The sequence below is a fragment of the Elgaria multicarinata genome, chromosome 3, assembly GCF_023053635.1.
Source record: "Elgaria multicarinata webbii isolate HBS135686 ecotype San Diego chromosome 3, rElgMul1.1.pri, whole genome shotgun sequence".
NCBI lineage: Eukaryota > Metazoa > Chordata > Lepidosauria > Squamata > Anguidae > Elgaria > Elgaria multicarinata.
Genome location: NC_086173.1, coordinates 16,191,958 through 16,215,125, shown reverse-complemented (window position 1 = coordinate 16,215,125; position 23,168 = coordinate 16,191,958). Strand labels below are relative to the sequence as shown.

Here is a 23,168-nt window from a genome sequence, read left to right as displayed (position 1 = left end):
TACCAATATTCCTATGCATTGAGGACATCTTCGGAGGCTCTCCTCCAGATGCTCCCACCATCTGTGCTGTGGTAAGGTGGATGGTGGTGACCAGAGAGAATTCTCTTCCCAGAAAGGCCCACCTGGCACCAACATTGTTATCCCAGGCAAATATGATTTTATTCTTCTAGGCTTTTAAATGTATTTTTCTTTTCCAACATTTTATGTTTCATTTGTGTTTGATCATGTTTTAATAAACTGTCCTGGAATCTTTGCTCAAGTATATAAATCTTTTAGATAAAACAGAATAAAAGAAAATAAATATACGTCATCTAAAAACAAAGGAAGTTCACCTTTTTTTGCTTTAGAGCTATTGTTGCTACTCATATGCAAATTTAACCAATTTAACCAATCATTAACTGTGTAAGTGAGTCTTTAATCACACAACAATCTGAACCACTGAATTAACACACAACAAAATAAAGTCTAACCCCACCGCAGGCCTGATCAGGCTAGGGGAGTGTGTGGGTTTTTTCTTTCCCTTTTCCAGCTGTGCTGTAAAGTCTAGTTATGAGGGTGCTGGGGTGATTTCCCTGGTCCCTGCTCCAAAATGTCAGAGGATCCAACTCTCTTTCCTCTATTCCTCCAGACAAACAGGCCCTGACTCACAGCTTCACTTCAGAGGCTGATAGGCAATGGCTCCTGAAGAGCCAGTAAATCTTCCCTCAGAATTCTGTCTACCGTTTCTCCCTCAAAAATCTCCTCAGAATGCTGGAGATTGGCTCCCAGCCACGTTCTCATCAGAGAGCCGAACAAAAATCAGCTAAAGGGTGGCCACGTCACCTCTTTTACAGACAGTCCTCTATTTGAAGTGCTGTTAGAGGACTGTTCTCCATTTTGAAGGTGTCCTCAATTTAAAGGACTGTCCAGTCCAAGTGCCATTTAAAAATAAAGAACCACCTCAAGGAAGAGCCGGGGCTTGAAATTGCCCATTAATACCAGACTGAACAAGCTCATAGGTCACCTGGTCACAGCCTTCCACACTATGGTAAGATGTACTTCTACTTATATTATAATAACAATGTCTAAATTTGCATCATTGCATATAAATTAGCTTATGCAGGTTTTATGCAAACCAGTATTTATTTTATTTTGGTGATGCATTTCCTCTTCTTTGGTATTTTATAAGTGGCCATTCTATTCCCTCAGGCGCTATGCAAAAAACAACAACACCAAATTGCTGGATTCTGCATTTATTTCATGTCCACTCTCTGCCTCTCAAACATTCATTTTCCATTCATGCATCTGTTCATGCACCCCACCCCGACATGCCTAATCATTTCCACACAGGCCTTGAGAAACAACCAGGCTCCATTTGTGATTTCCCCATTTCTAGGCAACGCTGCTTCCTTCATTTCCTGTTCTGGCTTTTCCTGTGGCCTACGCACTCCTGTTCTGTGATGAAGCCCACCTGTGTGATGCAGGCGCCAGTGAAGGCCACAATGACTGCCACCACATTGACTGTGAGCTGGAACTGCAGGAACTTGGAGATGCTGTCATAAACGTTGCGGCCCCACATCACCGCCCTCACGATGCTGGAAAAGTTGTCGTCTGTCAGGATGATGTCAGAGGCCTCCTTTGCCACGTCAGTCCCTGCTATGCCCTGGAGATGGCACAGAAATACATGGGTGGGTACTTTTGGACAAGAAACCTCCATTCTCTTTTTTTCCATTTGCTGAGGCACCAGTGTGCTCAACAGCACTTTACATCCACTGAGACACAAGGGCCCAGTCAGCAGTTCAGAGTGGGATCGCTTCTGCAAGAGATCGTGCAGACTCCGCCTTCAACATATCTTCCCAGAAAGGACAGACAGCTTAGAAGGTTGATTCTAATGCCCACCTGACCATAAATATTGTGCCCGTCTCCTTTTGCCATGATGCTCCTTGCCCAAAATAAATCTGAACTCTTTGAAAACTTCATGGTTGGGAATATAATACATTATAAATTGGACTAAGAGTAAGTTGCTTGTGTGGTGTTTTCATTGAAATCAATGGATACAATGGAATGGAAGAAGATTATGTATGCCTCCTTGGGTTCCTTGCAAGAGGAAAAATGGTGGGATATAAATGTAATAAATAAAATAATTAAATAAATAAATAAAAACAAAATTAGTTTAAGGCTTGACTTAAATTGATTTCAGCGAGGCCTAAAAGCTCCATCACACCTACTTTTTTCCCCTGGTATGCACCCGCGATTTTGACCTCTGTTTCACAATCATTGCTATACTGAGGGGCTCTCTTTTCACTTGTATGCTCTACCATTATTGCACCCACCCCATCCCGCCTCTTCTTCTCCCCCTTCCACTTCATTGGTTCTTGTCAGGTGATGGACGTGGGAGCCTCTCTCCATCCACAATCTGGCTTTGTTGTCTAGCATTTTACTTATTCAACTTTTAATTGGCTAGGCGCCGTTTCTGCAGGTAAAGAGGGTGGGGTTGGAGCAGCAAAATCACATTCATTCGGCTCAGTTCATTCGACACTGTGTGCTGGTGGAGGAGAATCGTTCAACTCTCCTCTTTCATCAGCAAACACACGATCAAAGCACACACCCCCAACAAAAGAGAAACACAAGGATGGCAATACACGGGGGTGGAAAGGCGCTTTAATCCTGCATGGAGGAAATAAACCAGACTTTCCCCGCTCCAAAATAAGACGGAAAAGGGAGCTGAAGAGGTGAGATGAGTGCAGGAGAGTGACAATGTCATGTGAGTACCATGTTGCAAAACCACAAACCAGGTATGATGAGAGTACGATAAAACGCTGGTGTGATGGAGCTCTAGGTTCAGTTCAGTTAATCAGGATCTAGCCCTATGCAAATAAAAGCAGGTAGGTTTATTTACTTTACATCATTTATTTTGATTGCAGAATTTATTTTTCTCTGGATAGATTTTTGTTTTACAGTTGATTAAATATTAAGTTTTCATTTATATGCATCATAGCGTCTGCAGTACATATCAATATAGCAGATGGCAGAAACTTTAATAAAGATAGGGGAGGAATGTTTAAAATTTATTTTAACCCCGCTTTTCTACTTTACAATCCGCCTAAGTCTTCCTCCCACTTAATCTATTGTTTTTTCTCTGCATCTCACAGATTTTTGCTTATCTACATTATCCTCACAACATGCAAGGCAGGTATATTATCTTAGATTGCTTACTTTAAAATTTAAAACAAACAAATAAAAATAAAAAGGAGGAATAATCCACCTCCTAGTGGGAGATATAATATACTTCTGAGTAATTTCACCAATTACTACCAAAACACTCCAGAAACAGCTCCCATATATTTCAAAATTACACTTTCAATTCAAGAAATGCTTTGTGCTGTGAGCAAATGCAATCTTGATAATTCTGAATGGACCACCGTCATTTTAGAGTATTTCCAGTGACAAGATATTATTTGGCACCTATACAAACTCTTCTAAGTTAGGCTTCTTGTGATTTATTCAGTGCCGAACTTGCTGGGACATAGCAAAATATTTTGTGAGTAAAGGTGAAATTACTCCCTGGCAGCACTGGCTGCTAAATTGCCATATGGAAATACTTCATTCCCAAAGAACAATGACAGAGCAACCTTCATAACATGTATGTTGAAGTTGCCGCCTGCATTTTGCATTTCCAGCAGAAGCCTTCACCAGATATACCCCCTTTTCACCAGAAGGCTCTGAGGCATATATACTGGATGGCAAAATACACATAGATATCAAAAGAACCTAACTAGATACATGTTATGGAGTGATTCCCCTGTGATTTGGAAAATGTGGATAGCCTTGGCTCGGTGTTCCAAGTCTTGTGAACTTGATCCAACATCAAGGTTTCAATTAGAAGATTTGTAAACTAATATTATAACTGTTTGCTGTCTGCAGGGCTATATGTATTTGTGGAGCAACTGAAATTGCACAGGCTCCCAGGTGATAAACATTAATATATATATATATATATATATATATATATATATATATATATATATTGCCAGGATATTATTATGATCTATAATTATGATCTGTGCTGAGAAACAGAACCTTATAGACCAGTATCCTTATTAAGTACTTATTATAAATTGATAACAAGAATGGCCAATACATTAAATAAAATTTTGGGAGATTACATACCCAAACAGGTTCAAAGGTTTTATGAAGGAGAAGTAACTTGCTTTGAACACTCGGAAAATGATAAATTTGACAAAACATATACAGAAGACAAACCAACCAACATCATTGTACTTTGTAGATGCTGAAAAAGCATTTGATTCAACTGAATGGAGATTTATGGATAATACTCTTAGTAGGTTTGCATTTGGCCCACACTTCTGTAATCTGATTCAGTTTATTTACACAGCAGCAATTGCCAGGATTCTGGTAAATGGCATAATGGTGTCTATAATATCAATATAAAGAGGTATTAGACAATAATGTTCATTGTCACTAATATTTTTTTATATATTGAAATCATGGCACAACAGGATAATTACATGAAGTTGGACCAGATCTCAAGAAATGGGGGAACTTGTCTGTTTCATGGCTAGAAAGAATTGCAGATGTTACGATGAATTTCTCCCCTAGATTTGTATTTCTCTCATTATAGTGCTCTAAAGAGCCAAGGGTTAGATCATAAATATTGAACAGGAGGGAGCTAGAGGAGATCTTTCAGTCGCTAATATTATGTATAATTATCACACAGCTATATTAGTGGCAATGGCACTGTGGACCTAACCATTCAAAGGTACTCCATCTTGGATTGTGGAAAAAGCAGGATTAGATATACACTTAGAAGAATGGATGTGTTATACACAACAGGAGAAAGGAAGGATACAGACACATATAATCAGATGCAGTTCTCAAATTTTTTGGGGAAAAGGGACATTGTCTGGCACCAGGTATTTCCCCTCCTTGCCCCAGTACTTAATAGTACTGCTATGGGAAGGAAACTCTGTCCAGACTTAGGTTCCGGCCAGGTGATTTAGCATCTATAGATATACTATATACTATATATGTGTTAAGTTTAGATATTGTAACTGTCTTGAATTATTCTATTGAGAAACAAGTTCTAAAAAAAAATCTGCAAAAGGTGACTATACAGAAAGCACTGACTGAGTGGCACTTGTGACATTTCCAAGACAACTCCCTTGTGCAGTTTACTCTAAATATATATATATATATATATATATATATATATATATATATATATATTCAGTAATAAGGTGATAAACACATAAACACAAGCATACATACAGTGTTCTATTTTTTAAAGGCAGACAGCCCGCCTGAAGCATGCCAGGGGCGGTGCAGGAGGGAGCCTACATTCCATTCACCAATATGTACTTCTGTCACTTTAGTTGCAATGCCAGGAGGAAGCTGGGCTCCTCATGTTTCAGAAGACGGACATACTGTGAGTCCCTTTTTATATTATGTTTGTCTTCACCCTAGTTCCCTCTAGAGCAGCGGTTCTCAACCTGTGGGTCGGGACCCCTTTGGGGGTCGAATGACCCTTTCACAGGGGTCGCCTAACACCATCGGAAAACACATATTTCCGATGGTCTTAGGAAACTGTATTGACTGAACTATGTCATGTATCATCTTTTGTATTATTAAAGCTATTGTTATGTATTATTTTCATTAGCAAACCATCCCATGAAAATGGATCGTGTAGAGAAGAACGAAAATAATTTTATGGTTGGGGGTCACCACAACATGAGGAACTGTATTAAAGGGTCGCGGCATTAGGAAGGTTGAGAACCACTGCTCTCAAGGGGAATATCCCTGTGGACACAGTTCAGTTCAGTTCAGTTCCTCTTACCATGGCAAAGCCCACATCAGCCTTCTTGAGTGCTGGTCCATCGTTCGTCCCATCACCAGTGACAGCGACCACCTGGCGCTGTTCTCCAATTGTGCTGTCAATGATGCCTTTAAGGTCAAGAATGCGAGTTAGCTAGTAGCGAGGGGGTATGAATCTAAAAAACATCAGAGATGTTTGCATCCACATACTGATATGCTTTCATAGGTAATCTGGCCTGCACACCTGCAGTTTGCTTGCAGGAAATGACATCCAGACCCAACTCCCACCACCCTGTATTGCTCTCTCCTGCCCTGACTGTGGGCAAGGAGAGTAGCAGCCCCTTACCTTTCACTAGGGTGTGTTTGTCAGTGGGTGACGATCGAGCCAGAACCCGCAGTTTTGGCCAGATTTTATCAAGGCGTTCTTGTTCTATCTACAGTGCAGGGAAAAAGGAAAAAAAACCTACTGGGTAACAGAACATAGGAAGCTGCCATCTAGTTCAGTATTATTTGCACTGACTGGCAGTGACCCTCCAGGATTTCAGACAGTTTCCTCCCCTTTCCTAGGCCTACCTGGAGATGCCAGGGATCAAATGAGGAACCCCATTGAATTCAAAGCATGTACTCTACCATAGAGCTAAGGCCCTTCCCCAAACATGGACCACACTTACATAATTCCCCACAAAAACTGAGTAGCCAATTCAAACATTTATACTCATCCCTTTATGGCTGCAATATCAAGTGATTATTTGCATGTGTGAATGGGCTGTGGCAGATAAAACTTCATCTCAAATGCAATGCTGTTCAGTGGCACCCTTACACACATGTAGCAGAATGTGGTGGAATGGACTGCACTACTGTAGATTTTATTTATTTATTTATTTAAAGATTTATAGCCCAGCCTTACATGTGAATACTATCCGGTGGTAGAAATCCAAACAAAATGAAAACTATCTAAAGATTTCAGAAGAGGGAACAATCCTATATATATATATATATATATATATATATATATATATATATATATATATATATTTCTTGATAAAAACCCTCCCTATCACAGCAGGAAGCTGGCTGGAATTGAACCTTTCCTCTTCCTGATGTGCTGGCTTTTGTTTGCAGGGAGTTTTGTTTAAATGTGTGTGTGTGCATGTGTGCATGAGGGGCAGTGGAATTTTAAAAAGTTTCCCAAGTTTTGAATATCAGGGGGAACTGAGGTTTCTTTAAAATTGCAAGGAAATACTTCTTTGTTTCCTCTAGTGCTCAAAAGAGGAAGAGAAAAAAATGGGAAGTGTATGAGCCCGAAACTTGGACAGGCTTCTTCATGTAGAAGAAACCCGAACCAGGCTCAAGTCTGCTATCATTTTTCACTCATATCAGTGTCTCTGTTTCTGTGGCCCAGATTTTACTTTTAGATAGTCCTGTGTCTTGATTATTCTGCTTTCCGCATGCAAGTGAGGGAAAACCTGAACTAAATAGCTTATAGAAACGTATGGTATAGAAATGAATTAAATAACAAACAAACAAATAGGGGAACATCTTTCCTGATTCCCCCCAAATGGCATCTGGACAAGCCCTAGGGGAATGAAAGCCACTGTGCAGAATTCTCTCTTCCACCCTGGAATTCTAGGAGCAGCACCATCCCAGAGATGTAAAATAATTGATCCAGTCACCTCTCCCTTTTCATTGCGGATCCGCCGATTGAACTCCTTTCCCTCTAGGCACAGGAAGTCCTCCCCTGGCTGGATGATGCCACATTTGGCAGCAATGGCCCGGGCTGTGTTGATGTTGTCACCTGTCACCATGCGGACCGTGATGCCAGCACGCTGGCATTTGCGGATGGCCTCTGGCACCTGCAATAGAAACACAGGGCCCCTCTAACCAGAGTTGTAGATTTTCTGCAACCTGCTTTTCCATCCAGCTGCTTTCCCTTCAAAATAAAACTGTCCTGCTTAATCCTACTTCTTTTAAAAAGGAAAAGTGATAACTACATATGTTAAGAGCCAGGGTGGGTGGGTTTCAACCTCAGGCCCACAAGCCAAATCCGACCCACCTGGCATCCCGGTCTGGGGTTTCCCCAAATGGCCATGCCCTCTTTTCCCTGGACCTGCCCCCTTTCCCCCACTGTCAATCATTTAGTAGTTTCTCGGCTTTCGGCTGAATGAGGTTCAACATGCCTCATTTGTGGGGAACACCCTGCTGCTGAAAGCCATCTTTTATTGTTGTTATTAGCAGTCGTTATTTTGTTGTGGTTATTTTATTGTTGTTATTAACAATAACAATATTGTTGTTATTAGCAGTTATTAGCATTGCCAATCAGAAGGCAATTAGGAACAGAGGACGCTGCCTAATGCGGAGTCAGACCCTTGGTTCATTTAGCCCAGTATTGTCAACACTGGATTTCAGGAAGGAGTTTTCCCAGCCCTTCCTGGAGGTGTCGGGAATTGAACCTGGGACCTTCTGCATGCAAAGCAGGTGCTCTACTATTGAGCCCCAACTCCTCCCATTGTGCAGCTATTCCATCTTTCCCTCCCTAACCCTAACAGATTTTTATGAGGTTAGAATAAAGATGGGAGACGCAATGAAAGACGATGATGTCTGTACACTTCATAAATTCTCCTGTGAATGAGGCACAATAAAAGCTTCGTTGGTCCCAGCTCTGGGTCAACCATTGGGTAGAAATTTTAGATCTAAAACCTGAGATGAATTCCCTTTTCCGTGGAAACACCCAAGGATGAACCTGAGCCTCAAGCAACAGGAGCAGAGTTTTCTTTCCAGAAAAGCCACCCAAGCTGAGCTGTTACCTCCGGTCTGACAGGGTCCTCAATCCCCACCACAGCAATGCAGGTCAAGTCTATCACAATGTCATTTTCATTGTCCCAGTCCGGCTCTTTCCCTGCTGGGAAATCACGGTAGGCTATGCAGATAGTCCTCAGCCCATCACACGCCATGGGTTCGATCACCTTCTTGACCATTTCATCTCGGTCGCGGGGCCGGAAGACGCGCAGCTCTCCATTGCTACTTAGAATATTTGTGCATCTGGAGAGGGGGAAAGACACACACACGCACACACATCACAAACAGTTCATACAGGATCCCTTCCTCTAAGCCTGCAAGTTTGCCTCCCATGACATGAAAAGGCTCGGGCTTTGTACTACCTGAGCCTGAAAGGCAGCAACTTTTTGGGGTGCAATAGAGATCCTGTGTCCAATGCTGCAGTCTGAAGGTGGGCATTAAGCATATATGAACCCCCCTTAAGAAATCTTCCTACCCTCAGAGGCTGGCCTCATGTTATCGTATAGCCAGGGTCTGACTTCTGGAAACTCTCAGCTGTCCCACTTTCATTTGAAGTGAGGCAAGAAGTGAGCTGAGACAGGGCCTTTTCAGTAGTGGCACCTTGGCAGGATCTACACCTACCGCTTTAAAACAGTTTATAACAGTAGTGACAGTACAGTACAGTTTTCAAACCATTTTCAAAGTGTCAAATCCTGCTTGATGTAGATCTGGCCCATGTCTCTGGAATTCCTGACCCAGAAAAACTTTCTTGGCCCCGACTCTGTTACCCTTTTGGTGCCAGCTAAAGACCTTTTTATCGCTCAGCGTTTTTGGATGTTTTAGATGTTATTTTATGTTACTGGCATGAGTTTCAAACAGATTAACTTTTCAGCATTTTTAGCCTGTCTGCCTGTCTTTCTCTTTCTTTATAGCTCATTTATCAATGTAAACACATTCCCCAACTGGACATCAATACAATGGCCATAATAAAGCTGACTTACTTCACAGGGGTTGCTGTTACTGAGAAAATGTATATTTAGCATTTTGATTATTCTCAAGTATTTTGTAAATGATGCTAAATGTGGTGGTGGTGGTGGTGATGATGATGATGATGATGATGCAAGTTCAAGCTAATGTTCAGTTAACTTTGGGGCAGGAGCACTTGTTTATATGGGGAACCCTTTATCTCACACAAGGGAGAATAGACTCACTTTTTGAGGACGATTTCAGACGCGCCTTTGCTGAAGAGGCGGTAGCCACCATCGGGCATGCAAGTGACGGTGCTCATGGACTTGCGGACAGAATTAAAGGTGTAAACCTTGTAGAGCTTCTCCTCAGGGATCTGTTCGCGCACGGGCTGGTAGTCACGTCGCAGGCTGAGCACGAAGCCCAGCAGGGAGCACTCTGTCTTGTTGCCGACCTGGCGTGGCAAACCCCCTTCTTGCTCTGGAGGCTAAAGGAAGCAGAGGGTAAGAAAGGGGAGCTGCGTCCTCAAATTCTCCAAACCCCATCAATTTCCTCCGGCAAAGGGCGGATGTGGTGTGGGGAGGTGTCCGTAGGCTGAGCCAGAATTGTGGAGTCCCACAAACACAGCCCAGTAGTGGGCCTTGAACTCAGGGAGTGTATCTGTGCTATAGTCTTAAAACTGGTTTAAGAGACCTTCCCTCTCTGCAGGAAACTCTGGGGACTGTAGTTCTCTCTGAGGTGGGTTAGGGCTTTCTCATAGAAACTTCTCAGTGTCCTCAAATTGCAAGTCCCAGGATACACTAGGGAAAGCCATGGCAGTTAAACTGCTATGAAAACAATGTAGGTATGTAGAGGTGCGGGTGAGGGGAGCTGAACCCTCCCTCACACCCTCTGCTTACCTCCTGGCAGCCCCTTCCCTGTAGGCACTTTTCTTCCAACTGGACTCACTTCCTGTACTGAGCCTGGCTGGAGCAAAAGGAGTTTGGACAACAGACTGCCGAAGCGACAGGAGTGGGAAGGGTCCAGCACCTCTCACCCATAAGCCACTTTTGCCTGTGAAAACGAACCCCTGGCCATGGCTTTATATATGATAGGGGTAAATTGTCATATAAAGAGATGGCTCAGTTACCATTGCATCTTGTTTGGCCCTCAACAAGATGCCCTAGACCTCAGAAGAAGCCCAAAGTATGTGATCCCACATATTCAGCAGAACATAGGAAGGGAGTTTATACTGAGTCAGACTACTGGATCATCCAACCCAGTATTAATTGACACTGACTGATAGCAGCTCTCTAGAATTTCAGGCAGATCATTTATTTCCTCCCCCACCCACCCCACCCAGCCCTACCTGGAGATGCTGGGGATTGAACCTGAGACCTTCTGCAGGCAAAGCATATGCTCCATCACTGACCTATGTCCCCTCCGACTACTGATCAGCTGGTAAGACAGACACGAGAATCCACAACTGTTGTGAGTTCCAGCCATGTGAGCTCCCTCCCATTGCCCTAATTCAAAATGATGGTCATCGTATAGGCCAAAGGTGGGCAGAAAGTAGATCTCCAACTCCCAGCATTCCTGACCATTGGCCATGCTGGCAGGGGCATCTGGGAGCGGAAGTCCCAAACTTATAAAGATCTACTTTTTGTCCACCTCTAGGCTGTATTGCAGCCCTGGCTCCTCTAGCCTGAGGTGGCAGTGACATGGAGGGCACATCAGTGGACAGAAGGCTGTCACTCACTAGTATCTTGGTGGTGTAGGCACTGTTGATGGCGATGGCATGCACCAGCAGATCCAGTGTCTTGGGTGTCAGGTTGCTGGGATCAGGGGTTTCCTTGTAGTGGGTGTCGCCCAGGTAGGCCTGCACAACGGTCATGCGATTAGTGGTGAGGGTGCCTGTCTTGTCAGAGCAGATGGCTGTGGCGTTGCCCATGGTCTCACAGGCATCCAGGTGTCTAACCAGGTTGTTGTCCTTCATCATTTTCTGTAGTCAAAGAATGAGTTCAAAGTGTTTAGCTGCACCTAGTTGTCTTCCTGTAGAGCGCAGAAGGTTGTCAGGCCTGACAATTCTCTTGACTACAGGTAGTGGATGTTGTGCAGTGGACACAGCAGAAATTGATCATGGTAGACCCCAGAGGACTATCAAATCAACCCCATCCCTTAATGAAAGAGTTGCCACCCATGTCCTCTTACATCCCCACCCCCGGCATACCGGTCACAGCAAATACAACCCACCACCACCACTTCCAGGTGTGCCTGCTTGCCCACCTGCACTGGAGTTTCAGAGAGAGAGAGAGAGATCAGAGGAGGGAATTTATGAGGGAGGGCTGGCTGCATGCGAGGGTTAACAGAGGGCCCTACTTTTGCCAGCCTAATATTTCAGAGATAGTCTCTCTAATGGGAAGAGCACCAACATTGCAATGTGTGCCAGGCAAGAAAAGATAGGATTCTCACCTTGACGGAATAGGCTAGGGATATCGTGACGGCCAACGGCAGGCCTTCAGGCACAGCCACCACCAAGACAGTGACACCGATAATGAAGAACTTGACGAAATATTGCACGTAGACAGGAGTGCACTCAGCCAACCACGTCTTCTCATCAATGACAAATGTCTGAATGACAAAATACAGGACCAGGATGATGACAGTGATGGCCGACATCACCAGTCCTGGCAGGAGTAGGAGAAGAGGAGAGAAAACAGAATGTCAGGTGTGACAGTGAGACCTGTGCCTGAGTACCATTAACCCGCCCCCCTGCCAACTTCTCATGATGATTCCTCACCATTGGTCATTCTTGCTTAGGGCTGATGGGAGTTGAAGGCCCAAACAACGGGAGGGCCACAAGTTAACCAACCCTGGTGGAGCTATTTCATCTTTTCCTCCCTAACAGCTTTTTTTTCCTGGTCAGAAAAAAGAAGCAGCAATGGGAGGGATACAAAGGAGAGGCACCCTTGTCTGGAACCCCCATAAAGTTCTGCGGCTGTGGCAGATGATTGCGGAATACATTCTGAGACTGAGGCAGGGTGAGTGCGGGATAAAAGCCTTGTAGGAAAGCACCTGAGTTTCCCCAGAGGGCTCTTAGTACGTTACTACATCCAAATAAGGTTTCCATTCCTAAACTGAGAGTTAATGGAAGCTACAGGCTATCTAGAAAATGAAAGGCAAAGGAACTAGAATTTTTTAGACATTAGTGGGTGGGCAGAAAGGAAGGACCTTTCTTTGGGCTGCATTAATAGAAGTATAGCTTCCAAATCACGTGAGGTACTGGTTCCTCTCAATTCGGCCCTGGTTAGGCCTCATCTAGAGTATTGCATCCAGTTCTGGGCTCCACAATTCAAGAAGGACGCAGACAAGCTGGAGCGTGTTCAGAAGAGGGCAACCAGGATGATCAGGGGTCTGGAAACAAAGCCCTATGAAGAGAGACTGAAAGAACTGGGCATGTTTAGCCTGGAGAAGAGAAGATTGAGGGGAGACATGATAGCACTCTTCAAATACTTAAAAGGTTGTCACACAGAGGAGGGCCAGGATCTCTTCTCGATCCTCCCAGAGTGCAGGACACGGAATAACGGGCTCAAGTTAAAGGAAGTCAGATTCCAGCTGGACATCAGGAAAAACTTCTTGACTGTTAGAACAGTGCGACAATGGAATCAGTTACTTAGGGAGGTTGTGGGCTCTCCCACACTAGAGGCCTTCAAGAGGCAGCTGGACACCATCTGTCGGGGATACTGTAGGGTGGATTCCTGCATTGAGCAGGGGGTTGGACTCAATGGCCTTGTAGGCCCCTTCCAACTCTGCTATTCTGTGATTCTATGATTCTATGACCTAAGGGCACCCTCTTTTTTAATGTTTGATGCTTGCTTGGGCAGCGGGAAGTTTAGGGCGGCCTTTGTTTTTGGAAAGACAGAGCATTGTCTATACACAAGGAAAGTGCCGGGGTGGGTGCGCAGTGCCGCTGTGTCAATTATACAATGCAGCAGCCATGGTGCACCAATCCCGGGGCTTTCCCGCAAAGCTGCGAAGAAAAAATTCAGGGACTTACCCCCAACTTTTTCCTCCAGAGGGAGGTGAGTACGGTGCTTCCACCGTCTATCCTCACTCTGGAGTTGTGGTGGAGGTGTGGCTGGACGGGTGGCGACCCCTGTCTGGTCGCTATCTGCCCAGGCAGGGGGTGGGCCCGGCTGCCTTACACTTTTGCTGCGGCATTGGGATTAATTACCACCACCCCAAAGCAACAAAAGAGGGGAGGTTTGCTTATCGCGGCATCAACCTGCTGATGTGTAGGCAGCCCCCTGGAGTCATGCGGTGCCCTTGCAATAATTTGTTTATTTACAAATATGCAGGTTGAACTGGAACAGCAGAAGTGCAGAAACAAGCACACAGGTGAGCAGTGCAGCCCCTCAGCAACATCTGTTCAAAAACAAACCTACCACTATTCAGTTCTCAGTCTACACACACTTCCTTTTCCCTTTCCAAGGTGAAACAAAACTTTTTTTCCAACCTCAACCTCAATAAATTGGGTGAGGCTTCTATTCAAGATATTTAGAACAGCCAAGCGCAATGACCAGGCTTACGGAAAGAGCACCATTTTTTATTTATTTATTACATTTTTATACCGTCCAATAGCCGAAGCTCTCTGGGCACTGGGCAGTTCACAAAAATCCCTCCACATTACATAACAGAGTGGCCTATCTCACAAAAATTACCAATTAAAAGAGTTTTCAAAAACAGGGCCCGTTGGCATCACTGTCTCCAATCTGTGTGGGGACGGTGCTATTCCTTGGACTGCATATGTAGAATTCATCTTCCTGAGAATCTCAGCTTTTCTTCTTTATAAACAAGAGAACAAGTTTCCAGCCCTTATGGAGATATGTCTGAAAGTATCTAGGCAATGCCTGCTGAAATTTCAAAAGCCAGGGAGGTAGCTGAAGATAAGATTTCCAGTGATCCTAGATGGCACTTCAGTCCTTGGGACACTCTCTCTCTCTCTCTCTCTCTCTCTCTCCCCCACCCAACACAATCAAACCCTGAATAAAACACTGAAAAACAGTAAAATGGAAGAATAGATCATGCAAAATGAAAGGACAGATGAATGTTTTCTTAATTGATGCAGGTTGCAGAATGGGGTTTTTTCGGAAGAGAATTTTATTTCTTTTTGTAGCATGGAGCACACACCCTGTTGGCCACGCCACCCCCAGATCTGCACCAGCTCACTTCCCTCAATGTGGGGAGTTCTATGGCAGTGTCTCATCGTACCTGCTTTCCCAATTTGGACAGCCAGTTTGGTGAGCTTCCCCTGAAGAACAGACTTCTCCTTTTTGGGCACACTGGCTTTCTTCTTCTCCCGCTCTTCCATCTCACCACCCTCGGCACTTTTCAGGGGTTGCATTTCCATGGCGACGGCCCCATCCTGCTTTTTGGCTGTAGAGAGGCAGGGAGCAAACACTGATTCAACAATAAGCAAAGCATTCCTTCCTCATCCTATAATCCTACTGCTGCGGTAGAGGCTGTGCTCCTGTATCTTACTTTTTCCACACACCTTAGCTCCATCCCAAGAAAAACTTCAGGTACTTAATTTCTGTGTATGCATATTCAAAAGTAAAGGAGCGGGGCCAAATAAAATGGTGTCAACCCCAGCTACTGCCTCTGCCCTAGTGGGCTTCTCTGCTCTGTAGTGCATCTGGTGGCATCTTGTAAATGCCTCTTCGGGGTAAAGCAGAATTTCCCCCTACTAGGCTAGAGTCAGAACAGTTTCGCAAGAACAGTTTCAGATCTGCCCAGTAGAAGGCAGTATATGCACAAACAGGCACTTAGAAACAATTTGCTGTGTCTTATCGCCCATGCCCAACATTCTCTTACCCCCCCAACTCACGCACACATCAGTTAGCCAAATAAATATACAACCACTCCCATACACTCTTCTCACATCTCCACTGTATAGGACATGTCTGCAGAGGTTTAACTGCCATGGGCATTTCCTGACTTCTAACTGATCATAATACTACTGTTTTACTCCTTGTTGTAATATTTTAAGGCATTTATTGTTGTCTTTATATTACTTAGTATACTGTATTGTATGTGTGTTTATGTAAACTGCTTGGAGATCCTTGGTTGTCAAGAAGTATAGAAGGAGTTTAAAGAAATAATTTTTTTTTAAAGTGGCCTCTCTCAGAGAACGCCAGCAATTATAGTTTTCTGAAGGAGATATTACCCACAAAAATCTCAGCACCTTCATACAAAACTAGGTTCGCTTAGGGAACAGCTATTCCAGTGCAGAAGGATGAGCAATTCTTCTTGACACGATAGGCTCCAGAAAGCTTGTCTCTCTGATGGACAGACCTTCTCTGACGCTTACATTGAGACACACACACATGTTGAACCAAGAGAAAAATGAGTATACACACATGCACACACCACTCACCCCCATTTGATTCTAAATGCCCAACACTGTCTGACACTTTGGCATGGATTTTGATAACACTTTCTCACTGGACTTTGTACAAGACGCTTATTTCCTTTGAACCGTCGCTTACATTTCATTCTACCTGTGACAGGTCAGTGCTGGGGTTCCAAAATCCCTGTGTTCAAATTCCAGCTCTACGGCCATCTGGAGAAGACATGCTCCCTCTCTAGGCCAGCTGTACTCCCGTATGTAAACAGTGAGTGTTTCTATTCTTTTGCCAACACTGCAGAGAATGTTCATATTGTGATGGCTCCAGACACGTGGCCATTCTGAATCGTGCCTGGGGGACCAAGGATCCTGTTAGGGGGACCAGGGGCAAAGGAAAGCAGCCCTGTCTTCACAACTATACTGAGCAGGTGCAGCTTGGCATGAGAAAAAATATACCTGGTCGCCAACTTACCGGGATAAATACAACCTAGCTGGTTTTTTATGCATTTGGGCTGGTTGCCAGAAAAGCAAGGGACAAAGTAATTCCTCTCCATCCCTGCCCCACAAGACACATTTACTTGTTTGTTTTTAGCAACAAACTTTAGGTCAGAGGTGAGGAACTTGTGGCCTTCCAGACATTGTAAGATCCCATCTTCCCCCCTCCAATAATCAGGGATGATGGGAGTTGAAGCCCAACAACTTCTGGAGGGCTACAGATTCCCCAACTCTTCCTTTGGTGAATAGACAGATTGACCCTGTTCAGACGACACGCTAAGCCATAGTGGTTAAGCATTTTGAGCTAAACATTATGGCTTAGCGTGCCATGTGATCCATTCCTAACCATGGTGGCTACATAACCACAGTTTAAGCACACTCACTAATCATTTTCTGCAAAAGCGTTCTTGGTCTAACATAGCTTAGCATGTTGTCTGAACAGGCCCATTTGTTGCTGAGCTCTACCTACGGTTGCTACCTGAAGAACTCCAAAATAAGGAATATGGTGCATTATGTTCTTAGAATACAATGTCCATCTAAAGTATTAAATTCAGGTTGCTTTTTGCAGTTTTTCAGTAAGATTCATAAATAAGGTATTGTTCCTTAAAATAAGGAATGGGCAACAAGCCTAGGTGTTACCTCACAGTCCTGCCAAAAATGGCTGGGCTCTCCTCAACCCACCAATAAATGCTTCGCTCTGACCCAGACTCACCAAAATTCCACTGGGCTCTGCCCCTGCCTCACCTGCAGGCCCTCTCTGGGCTTTTCACCCTGAGCCAGAGAGCTCAGCAGCCACCTAGAATCTTCAACTGAAGGAAGAATATTTTTTATCACCCGAAGAGGGTCTTTGCATTTTGAAGGTTCTATTCCCTCCAACTACGAGATTCTACTACACAATAAGGGTTCAATTGTCATTCCCCCCCAGTACATCACCCCAAACTAAAGTCTGGCTTTGCTAATATGAAGCCTGTCACGGTTCTCTTACTTCTGCTCTCTATCTAACCAGGAACTTGTGCATTTCACTTAAGGTTGGAGACAGATCTGGGTAACAGCAGGACATGATGAGCGTTACATGGGGTCAGCCATCCCTTCTTTGTTCCAGAATCAGGTGTAACCTGATATCTGCAGCACCTCACAGAGACTAATCCAACCATCCAGCAATTTTTATCTTGAGACTAAATGCATATTTTTTTGTTTTTTGTTTTTGTTCCCTGATTCATGAAACACCCAGCCTGATGAAGAATTCTAGAGAACCCATTTTGGCCGTCATTTTGTGACATTTCGGTTGTCCTCATAAAGGTATTACCCAACTATGAATTTTGGAGTTTTGTATTTCAACAGATAGCAACCCTAACAAGAGTTCTGCATGTCTTTGCCTCTGGTCACTAGGCCTAGACTCTGTTCTTTTTGTTAAAACATCCCAGGTTTCTGAATGCAACACAAATTGTGGGCATGGCTAGGAAATCTGGAACTAGGCTTTTAAGGCCTAGAGAAGGTGAACCCTTTCCTGCTACATCTGTTACCCACCCCCCACCTCAATGCAGAATTAAAAAGTAAGCACTCTAGGGATGTGTTGGGGAGCGTCCAGGAATTTTTACCTTTGTTCTGATTATTCTCCACTGCCCCATCCTGCTGCTTCCCTACAACAGAAGAAGGAACGACAAACACAGGACGCTTGAGAACAGACAACATGGGACCAGCACAGCACACAAACTATGGAGAGCATGAGACTTGACAAACAAGGACATCCCGTCCCATCCCACCATGCCCCATGGGAAGGTTCCCAACCAGTCAGGAGGCTTCAGAAGGACACAAGGGCAGTCTTCCTCCCCAACCGGTTGCTTTGCTGATGTGTTGGATTATAACTCTCGTTCACCCCAGCCACTGGGCTGCTGGCTGGGGATGAAGGGAATTGTATTCCAACACATTGGCAGGGTGCCAGGTTGGAGAGGAAAGCTGACACAGGTCTATTATCTATCAAGCTGGGAGAAGATGGACCTAATGTGATGGATTGTTTCTGAGCCAGCTAGGAGGCACATCTTGGCTATAGTCTAGGCTGTGTGTGATGAGGAAGGATATCTCACTGGCCATAGAACTGCAGAGTGTGGGAAACACTTGGGGCTCATAATACTTACATCTGAGAGATGTACAAAGCACTCAAAGTGGGAGGGGGAGAAAAAAGGAATAGGGGTGGTTTAGTTTCAAGTTAGGCTGGTTTGAATTGCACTCATTGAAAAGAAGTTGGGTAGTTTCAGGTCTCTCTGAAAAGAAAAGGGAAGGCATTCCACCCACTTCAAGCACTGTAAATAAGGGGGGGGGGACCTGTTGCCCTCCAGATGTCATTGGACTCCAAATCCCATCAGCCCAGCCAGCATAGCCGATGATCAGGGTTGAAGGGAGTTGTAGTGCAGAGTTGGGAGAACTGACATGTCTGTACATAAATACAGAAATGGATATAGAGACCTTTATTTATTTTTAAAGTGAAATACATTGAAAAACATCCCCCGTCCATATCAAGTAGCTTCTCCTTAGAGAAGCCATGTCATCAAGCTTGCTCTATCATGATCTTTAAAAGCCCAAGAAATACTTCTTCACTCTACCAGGACTTTGAGGCTGTGTCTAACTAGCACTTTCAGTGAGGTTTTTCAAAGCATGGAAATTTCAGCATTTAATTGTGAAAGGAAAAGAAAGTGCAATTTCTTCTTGCGCTATTCTGCTATACCTCAGTACCATCTAGAGGTTACATAGTGGGAAAGCTTGGATCTCAATTCTGCAATGAAATGAAAAGTAGATGCAGCCGATTAACAGCCCTGTGTAGAGAAGCTCTTAGACACCTGGTCACTCTACAGCACTTATTATTATATGTTCTTATAGGGGTGTCTGTGTAAAGGATGCTCAAATATGGGATTCATGGCTGGTCTTGCGGGAGCTTTTGGCATGCAATTTGGAGACCCAGAGGTATGTCCTCATGCACGTACCCCCTGTACTCTCAATGTTGGAAGCTTCTGCTTTGGCATCTAGGGGAAACCCATGAAAGAAGGAACCATGGGACAGAGGAGATTGGGACGCATGGGGAGGGTGGGTGCACCAGGGGTCAAACGTGGTGAGGATCAGGGAAAAGAGAGAGAAGCAACATTAATAAGAACACTGGAGTGGCACCCCTTGTGAGACGGCAGGCCCACTGATGTGCAAAAATAGATCTTCTCTGTGTTGATGTAGCCAAGGAGGCGGTTGGGTTGTGGGGCACCGCTGGCCTTGTGCCAAAACACCCTCCTATCCCAGCAGTGCAGACATGCCCAAGGAAGGAGGACACAGAAGTATCATTCATCATTCTATTCTCCCTGCAAATAGCTCAGGAATAACGCTGAAGCTAAGTATTAAGGACCTGATCAGTGCCTGGAAGGCAGACTACTGGGAGTGCCAGGTAAGCTGCTCTGAGTTTATTTTAGAAACAGAATACAGAAGAAGGCAAACAAACTGTAGAGCCCAGGAGAGATAGTAGCTATGCAGATCCAATGTAAGACATTAAGTTGTGATTACTGTTGACGCCCAATAGGTCAAGAATTGGCAACTTTTCAGTCAACTTAAAATGGCCTGAAATCATACATCTAGTGTCATCACAAAATGGTGGTATTGATCATTAAAGGGTTATTTCCAATTCATCACTGACACTGTAGATCTCATTAATGAGGGTGGTTTGCTCATGAGCTTGCTGGTGACTGTGATGTATGGTAATGCCATTGATATGGAGTCAGCTAATGACTTCTGTGAGTAACACAAGTGTTTGCTTAATAATGAATGCCGGACCATTAATGGTGTTGAGTCAAGGTGTATTGATGGGAAGTCAATCTGGTATGGTGTAATGTCTATAGATAACCAGTGAGAATGGATTATTCTGCTGCTTACTTGTTATGGTGTTAGAGCAATATCCATCGACACTCAATAAAATTAGAGCATGTCCTGGTTAACACACAATGACCCTGTTCAGATGACATGCTAAGCAACAGTGGTTAAATATTTTGAGCTAAATATTATGGCTTAGCATGTCATGTGAAGGGCTGGCACTGCCATAGAGGCAGCTCAGGCGGTGGCCTAGAGCGCCAAGCAAAGGAGGACGCCGAATGGCGCACCCAGAACCTGCTCTCCCCAACCCCAGCATCCTGGCTTGAAAGCCAGTGCCCGTCCGGAAGCCCATCTGGATGCTGGGGTTGGGCGCTGCCGCCTTCAGAACGGCATGCCCGGAAGCCTCTGCCCCGCCCCCCAACCCCAGCATCCTGCCTTCGAAGCCAGGAGCGGGCACGGGGGGCAGCTTCAGTACGGTGCACCCAGGCGCGCCATTCTGAAGCCACCGCTCCGCCCCCCCAACCCTAGCGCCCTGGCTTTGAAGCCAGGAGTGGGCGCGGGGGGCAGCTTCAGTACGGCATGCCTGCCTAGGGCGCAAAATAGTCTGGCGCCAGCCCAGGTCATGTGAACCATTACTAACCATGGCAGTTGAATAGATTAGGCAAGATCTGTAAAAAGGAAAAATTAGTAATCAACTATTCTAAAACCAAGGTGGTAGTCTTCTCTAGGAGAAATCGCGTGCACAGATGGGTCTTAGATGGCCAGCAGATAGAACAATGCATGAGTTTCAAATATCTGGGAATATACTTCTCCTATAATGGGGGTTGGAAAACCCAAGTGGAGGCAGCCAAATACTCAGCTATAAGATCAGCCAAAGCAATATTATCATATGGAAGACACAAAGGTGGCTCCTTGGTTGCCCTTACCCTGAAGCTTTTTGTAGCCAAAGTTCTCCCGCAACTATTGTATGGGGTAGAATTATGGGGTCAAGACTCTATTTCATCAGTAGAGACCGTACAGAACATGGTGTTGAAGGAATTGTTAGCTCTTCCAGTAGGGGTTCCCGCCGCCTTATTAAGAATGGAGGTGGATTTGTCCTCCTTTAAGTCAAGAATCCACAAGAGTATCATACTTTATGGGAAAAAGTTAATGACCCTAGATGAAAACAACTTAGCTAAACAATGTTTCTATGAACAGATGGCGAAGGGCGGATGGGCACATAACTGGTTAACTTTGTCCCAGCTCTATGCCAAGGAGGTGCAGGAGTTGCTAGCTAATAACAAAAGGAGCATTGGAGATAGAATCTATGAGGCTGATGCCCAAGGAAACGAAATAGCTAGCCAATTACAGGCCTTCTCTCCATGGTTTAGTCTTATTAAGAAAGAACAGTACTTTGCACAATATTTGCTTGACCTATCGTTTCCTGCCCTAAGAAAGGCCTTTACTGCCCTTCATTTCCAGACAATGCCCTCTGCTTTCTTGGAGGGGAAGTATAAAAAAGTCCCCCATGCCCAGCGGATCTGTATCTGTGGCTCGGGGGAGATTGAAGACCTAGCGCATTACCTTCTGCGTTGCCCTCTGTACAAAGAAATCAGGGAGCGTTTTCTAAAGGAACTATTGTTAGCAAGAGCGGGTTGGCACACCAGAGACATTATCTGCGATCTGCTGGTGGACCATAGTAGAGCAATCACAATCAAGGTAGCAAAGTTTGCTGCTGCAGCCCAAAAAATCAGAAATAACTTTCTTAACACAATCTGCGTAGATTGTAAGGGGGACCATTTGATTTAATAACCTTGTATAAACTATCATCAGAGATCCCACCTATCTGATAGTGCCAGTTATTGACTGTTAGCACTTCAGGTTAAAATGTAATCACTGAAATTATTCTTGTGACTTTGACATGCATGTCACCAGTGTGATAGCAAAGGGCGGGCGCTGCAGACAAACGGAACACCCCTAGAAAGATCTACAGATTGTCTCCGTGGATAATAAAGGATTGTACCCTAAAGATTATGAATATTGTAAATAATGTGTGTTGCGATGTTAGCAACTTTGTATTTTGTAATGGTCTTTGTGTCACAAACTTTGTGCCACAAACAAATGTGTGTTGCGATGTTAGCAACTTTGTATTTTGTAATGGTCTTTGTGCCACAAACAAATAAACTTTTCATTCATACTAACCATGGCAGCTACATAACCACAGTTTAAATATGCTCACCAACCATTTGCTGCAACAGGGTTAGTGGCCTAACCATTTTTAAAAATTTATTTATTTTTTAAATTTATTATTGCATTCATATCCTGCCTTTTTTCCTCCAAGGTTTTCAAGGAGGAAAAAGACTTGACCTTGGGGGAGCTAGGGGTGGCAACGGCCGACAGAAAGCTCTGGCGTGGGCTGGTCCTTGAGGTCACGAAGACTCAGAAGCGACTGAACGAATAAACAACAAATTCAGGGCGGCATACATAACCCTCCTCCTCCTCTCCATTTTATCCTCACGACAACAACCCTGTGAGGTAGGTTGGGCTGAGAGTCTGTGACTGGCCCAAAGTCACCCAGTGGGCTTCCGTGGCCAAATGGGGACTAGAACCCAGATTTCCCGATTCCCAGTCTGACACTTCAGCCACTACACCACACTGTCTTAGGCCCAATCTCTTGCAGATAACCAGATTAGGAAGTAGAGCTCTTTGTACAGATTCCCATAATAACCTTTCACCTTTAGGCCTTCATTAGATTGCCACTTTGAGGGTCCCCCCCCATTATACAAACCTTGGGCTATTTATCATGCACTGCTTTCTCTTTCTGGACATTCAGCCCTTATTACTCTTGACAGCTGTCCCCGACCTTGTGCCCTACAGATGTTTTGGACTATGACTCTCATCAGCTTTAGTTAGC

The 23,168-nt window shown here is 44.5% G+C and overlaps 1 protein-coding gene across 5 annotated transcripts in view; it reads right to left on the bottom strand.

Annotated features, from left to right (window-relative positions):
- The window catches only part of ATP2B3 (ATPase plasma membrane Ca2+ transporting 3), a 147,819-nt gene that overhangs the window by 25,727 nt on the left and 98,924 nt on the right, over positions 1-23,168 (bottom strand). For 3 of the 5 annotated variants that reach the window (XM_063119380.1, XM_063119376.1, XM_063119378.1), the window contains exons 8-17: positions 18,031-18,072; positions 14,803-14,967; positions 12,004-12,218; positions 11,291-11,533; positions 9,798-10,039; positions 8,616-8,850; positions 7,485-7,664; positions 6,158-6,245; positions 5,834-5,940; positions 1,451-1,642 (exon numbers count right to left, since the gene is read on the bottom strand). In XM_063119380.1, the coding sequence (XP_062975450.1) occupies positions 1,451-1,642; positions 5,834-5,940; positions 6,158-6,245; positions 7,485-7,664; positions 8,616-8,850; positions 9,798-10,039; positions 11,291-11,533; positions 12,004-12,218; positions 14,803-14,967; positions 18,031-18,072 (1,709 nt within the window). The remainder of the gene's footprint in view (positions 1-1,450; positions 1,643-5,833; positions 5,941-6,157; positions 6,246-7,484; positions 7,665-8,615; positions 8,851-9,797; positions 10,040-11,290; positions 11,534-12,003; positions 12,219-14,802; positions 14,968-18,030; positions 18,073-23,168) is intronic. The other 2 variants (XM_063119377.1, XM_063119379.1) reach the window with 1 other exon arrangement.